The 8,282-nt window shown below is 54.9% G+C and overlaps 3 protein-coding genes across 9 annotated transcripts in view; 2 read left to right on the top strand and 1 right to left on the bottom strand.

Annotated features, from left to right (window-relative positions):
• Positions 1–1,004, top strand: part of QRICH1 (glutamine rich 1) — a 41,046-nt gene extending 40,042 nt beyond the window's left edge. For all 3 annotated transcript variants that reach the window (XM_074344914.1, XM_045506031.2, XM_045506032.2), the window contains one exon: positions 63–1,004. In XM_074344914.1, the coding sequence (XP_074201015.1) occupies positions 63–255 (193 nt within the window). In that variant the 3' untranslated portion in view covers positions 256–1,004. The remainder of the gene's footprint in view (positions 1–62) is intronic.
• Positions 1,005–1,233: 229 nt separating this feature from the next.
• On the top strand, positions 1,234–6,112 carry IMPDH2 (inosine monophosphate dehydrogenase 2). 4 transcript variants are annotated; one of them, XM_010969200.3, is made up of 15 exons: positions 1,235–1,439; positions 1,873–1,921; positions 2,137–2,238; positions 2,351–2,425; positions 2,744–2,950; positions 3,452–3,539; positions 3,613–3,812; positions 3,893–3,983; positions 4,083–4,178; positions 4,424–4,495; positions 5,163–5,306; positions 5,393–5,537; positions 5,632–5,775; positions 5,854–5,937; positions 6,039–6,112. In XM_010969200.3, the coding sequence occupies exons 1-15, from the start codon at positions 1,342–1,344 to the stop codon at positions 6,058–6,060; spliced, it is 1,617 nt and encodes a 538-aa protein (XP_010967502.2). In that variant the 5' UTR covers positions 1,235–1,341; the 3' UTR covers positions 6,061–6,112. The 4 variants fall into 4 exon arrangements, with proteins under 4 accessions (XP_010967504.2, XP_010967502.2, XP_010967505.2 ...); XM_010969202.3 differs by lacking the exon at positions 2,351–2,425 and having other exon boundaries at positions 1,234–1,439; XM_010969201.3 differs by lacking the exon at positions 4,424–4,495 and having other exon boundaries at positions 1,237–1,439.
• A 556-nt stretch (positions 6,113–6,668) lies between these two features.
• Positions 6,669–8,276, bottom strand: NDUFAF3 (NADH:ubiquinone oxidoreductase complex assembly factor 3). Of its 2 annotated transcripts, XM_074344923.1 has the most exons (6): positions 8,127–8,276; positions 7,711–7,801; positions 7,432–7,624; positions 7,200–7,266; positions 7,005–7,105; positions 6,669–6,926 (listed from the first exon to the last, which is right to left on the bottom strand). In XM_074344923.1, exons 2-6 carry the CDS (start codon positions 7,785–7,787, stop codon positions 6,810–6,812), a joined length of 555 nt encoding a protein of 184 aa, XP_074201024.1. In that variant the 5' UTR covers positions 7,788–7,801; positions 8,127–8,276; the 3' UTR covers positions 6,669–6,809. The 2 variants fall into 2 exon arrangements, with proteins under 2 accessions (XP_074201024.1, XP_010967508.1); XM_010969206.3 differs by having other exon boundaries at positions 7,711–8,264.
• Between the last annotated feature and the right edge of the window lie 6 nt (positions 8,277–8,282).

Here is an 8,282-nt window from a genome sequence, read left to right on the forward strand (position 1 = left end):
TTCAAGGTGGGAGGGTTGAGATTATGGTGGTTTTACCCAGCTTTTACCCATGTATTCTTCAGCCCCCAGAGTGTGAAAGGCCGGAATGACACCTTTTACCTGACGCCCGAACCGGTGGTGGCCCCCAACAGCCCAATCTGGTACTCGGTCCAGCCTATCAGCAGAGAGCAGATGGGACAGATGCTGACTCGGATCCTGGTGATACGAGAAATTCAGGAGGCCATTGCAGTGGCCAACGCAAGCACCATGCACTGAGATCCTTCAGCCATGGTGCAAGGGAGACCATCCAGGAAAAAACGGACAGACTTTCACACTAAAGAAGAGGCCTCCATTTTTTTCTTTTCTTTTTTTATTGGTGTAGTTATGAAGCCTTTCAGACTGCTTCTGTTTAAAATGTAAAAGGAAACTTTGCCCCCTGTGCATCTTCATAAACCTGCTGTGGCAGACTCCTCAGCCCATGGGGGCTCTGGATTTCCTGAGAGCCAGATGTCCTAGAAAGTTGCTGGCTGACTTTTTTTTGGTCTGGGGCCAGGGAAAGGGCTTGGACTGTTAGGAGAAATGTGGCCCCTTCCCTTCCTCTAGAAAGATTGAATTAATGATGGATGGACCCTACAGGGAATCTCCCCAGCTGGCTTCCATGTTGGCAGACTTCGCTGACCACAGGGGAGCCATAGTCTTTTTCTTTCTTCATGCTGAGACATAAACGTAGCATCTTAATGGAAGGAAAATGAGGGGAACTTCAATTATGATTTATTAAAGACAATTTCTATTACACCCTCCTTTATGACAAGTGACATTTTAGATGTTAAAGTAAAAACTTTACCATGCCTTTTTTTTTTTTTTTTTTTTTTTGGCCTAACATTGAGGCCTTAAACCTGAGGCTCCTGTGCCTGATGGAATTCTTGTAACATACACTTGTGTATCATATAAAGATACCACTCTGTTTCTCTTATGTATTCTTAATCTAGTTGTTTATTAAGAATGACAAGCACGTCTTTTCAACATGCTATTGAACAACGCCTCTTTATTTGGGAGGAGCCTGGCGGGACGGTAGAAGCAAAGCCTTGACTTACTGAATGGGCCAAGGCCCTGCGGGGAGGGGGCAGCGAAAGGCAACAGCCCAGCTCCCTGGTGATAACTGCTACGGCGTACTCTGCGCATGCGCTCCTCGCCCGCCCCGCCCTAGCGGCGTACAGGCTCCACCCGCGCGTTCGGCGTCCTGACGTCAGCGACGCGCAGGGCGCAGTGTCGGTATCGGCGGGTTTATATTGGCGCGGCCCAGAAGGCAGAGGCCTCTGCGGCTCGGTCCTTGGAAACACGCGGCTTTACCCCGCGCTGGCCATGGCCGACTACTTGATTAGCGGGGGCACATCCTACGTGCCGGACGACGGGCTAACGGCACAACAGCTGTTCAACTGCGGGGACGGTCTCACCTACAAGTGCGGGCCTAGCGGGCTCACCTGGGCGAGGAGAGGAGCGGCGCGCTGGGCTGGGAGGCCGGGTGGGGCTTCCATTGAGCCGGCTTGGGCCGGGGCGTTGGAGACAGGTTCCGGAAATTCCCCACCCATCTCGAGCTCAATTTGACAGATCTGAAGCGGGCGGAATGGAGGTGGCATCTTGGCAGTGCGTGGGATTTAAGGCTAGAAACTCTGGGCACATGGAGTTGTTAGGGTGCCAGGGACGCTGATGACAGCTAGGTGGCAGAAAAGGTCCCACGTCTCCATCTCTACCTTGTTTTCTGCCTTGCCTGTGACACTCGGGCTAGGTCATTGCTCTCTCTACCCAAATACCTTATGAGGTAAATTATGGGGAAGGCACTTCAGACTGCCCTAAGCCTGACCCTTACTCCCAATTCGCTCCCATCCCCTATAGTGACTTTCTCATTCTCCCTGGGTACATCGACTTCACTGCAGACCAAGTGGTGAGTATGGACAGGACTTGGAACCTGAGCATCATGGCTGGGTAAGGTGCTGCTGTCCTGTCTTGGCTACCTCAGCAGATTGGGTTGGGAGGTGGATTCTGTGGAAGAGTCTTACTGGCATGCAGGTCATAGAGGTCACCTGTTTTGTGGGGTATATGGCACCACCCTGAGGTACATGAGGTGCTTTTCCACATTAGTTGGCCTTACTTCTTTAGGACCTGACCTCTGCTCTGACTAAAAAGATCACTCTGAAGACCCCATTGGTTTCCTCACCTATGGACACAGTCACAGAGGCTGGGATGGCCATAGCAATGGCGGTGAGCATAATGGCATGTGAAGGCAGAAGCCTGGGCCCCATCTCTCTTTCCCAAAGGCATACAATCATTCCACTCTTTGTCACTTTTTCCCTGTCTTCTGTGTGTCCTGCAGCTTACAGGTGGTATTGGCTTCATCCACCACAACTGTACACCAGAATTCCAGGCCAACGAAGTTCGGAAAGTGAAGGTCAGAGAGCAAGGATCGCGGTCAAGAGCTCCTGGGAATTGCACTGAGTTGGAGTGGGGGATTTGTTCTCTTAATTTATAATCCTTTTCTCCCACTGTGAGGGTTCAATTCCTGAGAAGAGCCTGAGACCTTGTGTCCTAAAGCAACAGAAGATGACCAGGTGGACAGTGCACCCACCCACCTAGCTCTGGGTTTGAGGTGTTTGTGTGATCTGATCCTGTGGCACTGCCAAAGCAGAAGCTAGCACAGATCCCAGGCTTCAGACCAAGAGCCTAATGAAAATGATTCAGAAATGCCATTTCTCACCATCCTTTCCAGAAATACGAGCAGGGATTCATCACGGACCCTGTGGTCCTCAGCCCCAAGGATCGAGTGCGGGATGTCTTTGAAGCCAAGGCCCGGCATGGATTCTGTGGTATCCCCATCACCGATACAGGCCGCATGGGGAGTCGCCTGGTAGGCATCATCTCCTCAAGGGACATTGATTTTCTCAAGGAGGAGGAGCATGACCGGTTTTTGGAAGAGGTAGGTGCCACTAACAGCACAGCCAAGCTGACAGCCCAGGCTAAAGAAAAGGAGCCTTCTGTTGCCTGAATGGCATCTCTGAGGGCCTCTGCTGTCCAGGAAAATGAGTCCCCAGCCAAGTTTCCTGACCCTTTTGTGGGGTTCCTGCATCCCCTCCTCACTGGAGGCTTTCAGTCTGCCCAAATATTTGCCAGCATACATGTCATATTTTTTTTCCACATTGAGTGGAAGCAGTGCTCAAGGACCAACTTTAGCCTCCTCTTGCTATTATTGCTCTGGTGTGTCTCTCCACAGTGTAATAGGCTGCTCCGTGTCCCTGACTTCTTTCTACTCCTCTTGCCACTAGATTGCTGCAGACTGTTGCATTTACTTAAGGAGGGTGGTCTAGGTGCAGGTGTGTGAATATGGTGGTCTTTGGAACCTCACCCCTGAGTTAGGGCAGGATCTCTTGGGAGGTGTGGTCTCTGATTGGCCCTTCCTCACAACTCCACTCCCTCCTAGATCATGACAAAGAGGGAAGACTTGGTGGTAGCCCCTGCAGGCATCACACTGAAGGAAGCAAATGAAATTCTGCAGCGCAGCAAGAAGGGTGAGTCCTAGAGGTAGGAAGGGTTTTGGAACCAAAGACCAAGGTCCTGATTCATGTCCTGCACTGCCCCCAGGGAAGTTACCCATTGTAAATGAAGATGATGAGCTGGTAGCCATCATTGCCCGGACAGACCTGAAGAAAAACCGAGATTACCCACTGGCCTCTAAAGATGCCAAGAAGCAGCTGTTGTGTGGAGCAGCCATTGGCACTCATGAGGATGACAAGTATCGGCTGGACTTGCTAGCTCAGGCCGGTGTGGACGTGGTGGTTTTGGTGAGCTGCTGCATAGGTGGGGTGGGGCAGTAGGAGCAGCTGCCATAACACAGTCTCACTGGGACTTCTTCCTGTCCCAGGACTCTTCCCAGGGAAACTCCATCTTCCAGATCAACATGATCAAGTACATCAAAGAGAAATACCCCAGTCTCCAAGTCATAGGAGGCAATGGTAAGACAAGACTGGGTATTGAAGGACATGGGGCGACAGAGGGGGAGATAGGCTCCCACCTAGACTTTCATGTGAGCCTTTCCCTGTTCCTCACTGCAGTGGTCACGGCTGCTCAGGCCAAGAACCTCATTGATGCTGGTGTAGATGCCCTGCGGGTGGGGATGGGCAGTGGCTCCATCTGCATCACCCAAGAAGGTAAGAAGATGCTTCGGCAGGGCCCTTAGCCCCACATGCCCTGGAGCCAAGTGCTCTTTTGGGAACTGCATTGAGTCCTCCAATAGGGGTAGCCCCAGGGCCAGTGAGGCCCCTTAGATGGGTGACATGCTGGAAGCAAGACGAGCTCTCGTCATTCCTCACCTGCCACTTCCCCCTCGCCTAGCCTGGCCTCCCGGCTCCTGCTCCGCGCCCTCTCTAAACTCTGGTCTGTTTGTTTTATTTAGCGGCTCCCAAGATCCCTCCAGACATAAAGTCCCACAGCCCCAAATGCCCTTCTACTGTCACGGGCTGCTATAGTAAGTCTGGCCCGGCACAGTGGCCCGGCCTAGCTGCCCACTGCCCGGCTGCTTGGTTGACTGTAGCTGTAGCTCCCGGAGTTTGTGGTGCTGACGGGTGGGCAGGGCATACTGAATGATAGACCATGGTCTTGGGAGCTGCTCAGGAACACAGCTCCCTCCTCCTCCTGGGGTGCTTGTAGAGCAGGACCTCCTCCAGGTAGGGTCTGCTCTGCCCACGTCTCCTGCAGTAGGCACAGCTTAAGGACCAACTCTGGGGTCCACTTTTCCTTCCACAGGATCACTGCCCTGATACTGCCTGAGCTGCCCACCATGCAGGGAGCAAGGGGTGGGCCTCTGGGTACTAACTGCACGGTGACCCCTATCCCACCTGATACCAGTTGGGCGGGGCTTTCCCGGCTGCTGACTGCATGTGCCTGAGGCTGCCCTGGGCCACGCACACATGCACGCGCACACGCAAGGGTGAATGGAGGCCATCACAGCTGTTTGTACTGTTCAAGGCAGATGGAGCAGCAGCCATCCCAGACATGACTCTTCCTCAGCCAGGCTGCAGTCCTGGTGCAGGTGTAGCTGAGAGCTCCTGGGTACTGAATTGTGGCCACAGGGCCTCTTGCCTGTCCCCACTATCTCCACCCCCCTCCCCATTTGTCCCTCCATGTCTCAACAGTGCTGGCCTGTGGGCGGCCCCAAGCAACAGCAGTGTACAAGGTGTCAGAATATGCACGGCGCTTTGGTGTTCCTGTCATCGCTGATGGAGGAATCCAAAACGTGGGCCATATTGCCAAAGCTTTGGCCCTTGGGGCCTCCACAGGTGAGGCCCAACACCCGGGGAGCCTGGTGGGACTCCTTCCCTAATGCCAGTCAGGATCCTCCCCCAGCACTCCTATCTGTCCCTAGTTATGATGGGCTCTCTTTTGGCTGCTACCACTGAGGCCCCTGGCGAGTACTTCTTCTCTGATGGGATCCGGCTAAAGAAATACCGTGGAATGGGTTCTCTTGATGCCATGGACAAGCATCTCAGCAGCCAAAACCGATATTTCAGGTGGGACAGGCAGGTCAGTTACCCTACACTAACCCTGCACTGGCAGCCTCATCCATGCTTTGACTTTGCTCGTGTTTCTTGCCTCTCCTTGTAGTGAAGCTGACAAAATCAAGGTGGCCCAGGGGGTGTCTGGGGCTGTGCAAGACAAAGGATCTATACACAAATTTGTTCCCTACCTGATCGCTGGCATCCAGCACTCCTGCCAGGACATTGGTGCCAAGAGTTTGACCCAAGTCCGGTACGCTTGGGGAGCTGGGCCATTGTTTAGAGGGGCTGGGCCAGGGCCAGTCCACATCTGACATCTGCCCCTCTGCAGAGCCATGATGTATTCTGGGGAGCTCAAGTTTGAGAAGAGAACATCCTCAGCTCAGGTGGAAGGTGGCGTCCACAGCCTCCATTCGTGAGTGACCAAGCCTTTTTTCACTCTGTCCTTGGGGTGGAGGTCTCTCCCGTGCCTCTATTCTCCTGCTCTCACCTCACAGCCAGTCTTTCTGCCAACAGGTATGAGAAACGGCTTTTCTGAAAACGGATACAGCACACTCCCTCGGTTTTTCAATAAAAGTTTGAAAAATAAATGGTGCCTGATCTTTGAGGTCAACAGGCAAGTGGGGCTCTACAGCTGCCACCACCACAGATACAAACACAACACCCTTTCCAGGAAGAGTCTCGGGCCCTGAGATAAGGGTGCTCTGGAAGTAGGGGTTAGTACTAGATTCAGAAAGTTCCCCTGAAACAGCACAGACCAACCAACTCTGGCTCCCTAGGGTTTGGGCTCATACTGAGAATCTGAGTATGGCTGCTTAGGAAGGGTCATGGAATAGTCTGTGGGGCTCTGGACTAGCATCCACGGGGTCTACTGCTAGCCCAAAGCTTAGCCACATAGGACCAGGTTGAGACCAACATACTTGTTCTCTAACTTGAATCTCTAAAGGACATTATGGAGAAAAGCACTGAGGTCCCCTCAAATCTGCATGTGAGCAAACAGATCTGGATTAGAACAGGTGCCTATACTGCCTCCTCACTCTTGAGAGGTAAGTAGAGATGAAAAGGTGACTCCTTGGTTTCTTCAGAATCCCGACCAAGAACCCACTGAGCCATCAGCTCCTGGCCAGCAACACACCAAATACAAAATCAGAGGCGTGGATTAAATTATTATTGCTGGCAAGCAAAATAAATATTTACAGCACCAAAGGGGAGGGACTAGTGAAAACTTTGGAACCCCTGCGCTCTGCAAAAGATGCCAGGGTCCTGGACAGGTCAGTTCCTGGTAGTTCATTCTGCAGTTTGGGGCAGAGATGTGAGTGGAGACCCTCCAGGTGGGGGTATGAGAGCAGCTCCTGTCACTCGGCCTTCATGACACAGGAAGTTGAAAGTGGCACAGGCATTGGGCTGCAAAAAGAAAGCCAGCATCAGCTGGGCTAGGGCTAGGCCTGGGCTCTCCTCAGCATTCCCAAGTCCCGGACGTACTGTGTCCTGCACTTCCACAGCGATGCCCCGCCGCCTCATGGCTCGCAGCACCTCGGACTGCAGCCGCTCAGTACGGTCTCCAGTGCCCACCACAACAATCTCTAGGGAAGGATGGGCATGGCTAGTCTACAACCAGGTCTGTCGAGAGGGTGGCTTTCTGGGGCTTAGCACCTCAGCCCTCCCCTCCTCCAGTACCTATTCGGGGCTCCAGCATCCAAAAGAGAGAGAAGCTTTCTTCGGTGATGTCCTGGTGGGAACCTACCTGTGTGGGGAGGAGGCAAGTTAAATACAAGTCCCCATAGATTTCCCCACAGACCCTCCATCTGCACCACAGCGGGGCAAAAGGAAAGCCAGGTTTGCCAGGGAGAGAATCGGGGCAGGTCTGTGACTCTGGCCCTTGGTTTCCTCATTTCAGGGAAGGGCTCACGTTCCACTGCACCACAGACTGCGGGAGCAGCGCGCAGGGCCCAAACACACGATTTCCGTTGACCGTGAAGCCGCGGCTGTTGTAGCTGTCGATGTACATGGCGTGCGGGGACTCGCGCTGCAGCAGAGAGATGCGCGTCCGCTGATACAGCTCGTCATCCGCTGGTGTGAGCCGGTGCCCACGCCGTGGGACCCTGCGGAGGGGTATGGTCAGGCTCCAGGGGGTGGGGAGTCGCCGACCGTTGGGGCGGGTGGTCTGGGATGCTCCGTCTGGACTCACCATGGCAGCTGCGCGGACGGCCAGCGAAGGGCAGGTCGCGCGCCGCACAGGTTTCGAAGGACGAACGGGGCGGCCATAGCGGACCGGAGCGCTGAGAGAATGGCGAGGGGTCAGCGGGGTCGTGGAGGAGCCCAGCCCAGCGCGGCTACAGCGCCCCCAGCGTCGCGGAGGGCACCGCGCAGCTCAGTCGGCCCAGCGCGGGAGAGAGGAGAGCCAGCCAGGGCCCTTGGTTTCAGGAGGGCGCGGCTCCGATGTCTGCACCTGCCGTCCGCCCCGCCCCGGGCCCCCGAAGGCCGTCCTGGGGGACCCGGAGACCAGGTGGCCCAACCGCGGTCTGACCCGCGGCTCTCAGCCATCACGCCGGGCTCCCGGGGCCTTGGACGAGGCGGCCGAGCATCTGTTCGAGTCCCGCACACCTGGCCAGGGCGTGGTGCCAGCCTCCGAGCCTCTAAATCCCAGCTTTGGGGCGACGGATTTCGAGGGCGGGGCGAGCGTCTCTGATTTCCCCCTCTCGCCCTCGAGTCACGCCCCTCCCTAACCGTCACCCGCGCGACCGTTGGCGTCGCCGCCGC

Source organism: Camelus bactrianus, chromosome 17 (assembly GCF_048773025.1).
Source record: "Camelus bactrianus isolate YW-2024 breed Bactrian camel chromosome 17, ASM4877302v1, whole genome shotgun sequence".
NCBI lineage: Eukaryota > Metazoa > Chordata > Mammalia > Artiodactyla > Camelidae > Camelus > Camelus bactrianus.